This window comes from Morone saxatilis, unplaced genomic scaffold (genome assembly GCF_004916995.1).
Source record: "Morone saxatilis isolate NCDOM2014 unplaced genomic scaffold, NCSU_SB_2.0 Contig2, whole genome shotgun sequence".
NCBI lineage: Eukaryota > Metazoa > Chordata > Actinopteri > Moronidae > Morone > Morone saxatilis.
This window is the reverse complement of record NW_023339762.1, coordinates 27399453-27400122: the sequence shown is the minus strand read 5'-3', so window position 1 is coordinate 27400122 and position 670 is coordinate 27399453. Positions and strand designations below refer to the sequence as shown.

General features: G+C 44.6%; 1 protein-coding gene across 1 annotated transcript in view; it reads left to right on the top strand.

Moving 5' to 3' along the window:
• The window catches only part of nedd1 (NEDD1 gamma-tubulin ring complex targeting factor), a gene marked incomplete at its 5' end in the record, with an annotated part of 5954 nt that overhangs the window by 216 nt on the left and 5068 nt on the right, over positions 1–670 (top strand). Inside the window, 2 exon segments of the mRNA XM_035665461.1 lie at positions 313–407; positions 511–627. Coding sequence (XP_035521354.1) covers positions 313–407; positions 511–627 — 212 coding nt within the window.

Below are 670 nucleotides of genomic sequence, written 5' to 3'. Positions count from 1 at the left end.
GTTTTCATCATTCATGTTGCTGATTGTCTTCTTGATTAATTGTAATCATAAGAAAAAGAAATTGTCACATTTAAGAAGCTGGAACAACGAACTGTTCAGTGACTCGAATGGTGAAGCAGAAGTTTTGTGTCTAAACGGAAACAACAGAATGTTTTAGGCAAAAAGGCAAAAATGTTCATAAAATGAGTGAAAACAGCCGAATGCAGCCTCGTCCTGTGACTCCTCACTGAGAGTTTTATCTTAAATAATAATGACAAAGGTTTTGTGTGTAAATTGGTGAAATGTTGACCAGCCTTAAAGCAGTTCTTCCAGACCAGTACCTGGTCAGTTCCAGCAGCAGCGGAGACAAACTGGTGGTTTCCAGCCTCAAATCGACTCCGGTTCCAGTGGTGGAGCTGGCTGACGGGGTGAGCACACTGCTGCTGTTATCGGTTATCTTCTAACACCTGTTGCCACTGACATTCAGTCCACCCTCACCATTGACGGCTCTCTTTCTAATCATCCGTTCAGAAAAAGCAAACCCGTGTGTGTCTGAGTTCGTCGTCTCAGTTTGTGGTCAGTGGAGGTCTGGATCACAGCGTTAACATCTGGGACCTGAAGACCAAGAGACTGCACCGCTCCCTCAAGGTAAGAGCTCTCACAGGACAGACAGCATTATGAAAGGATCCCT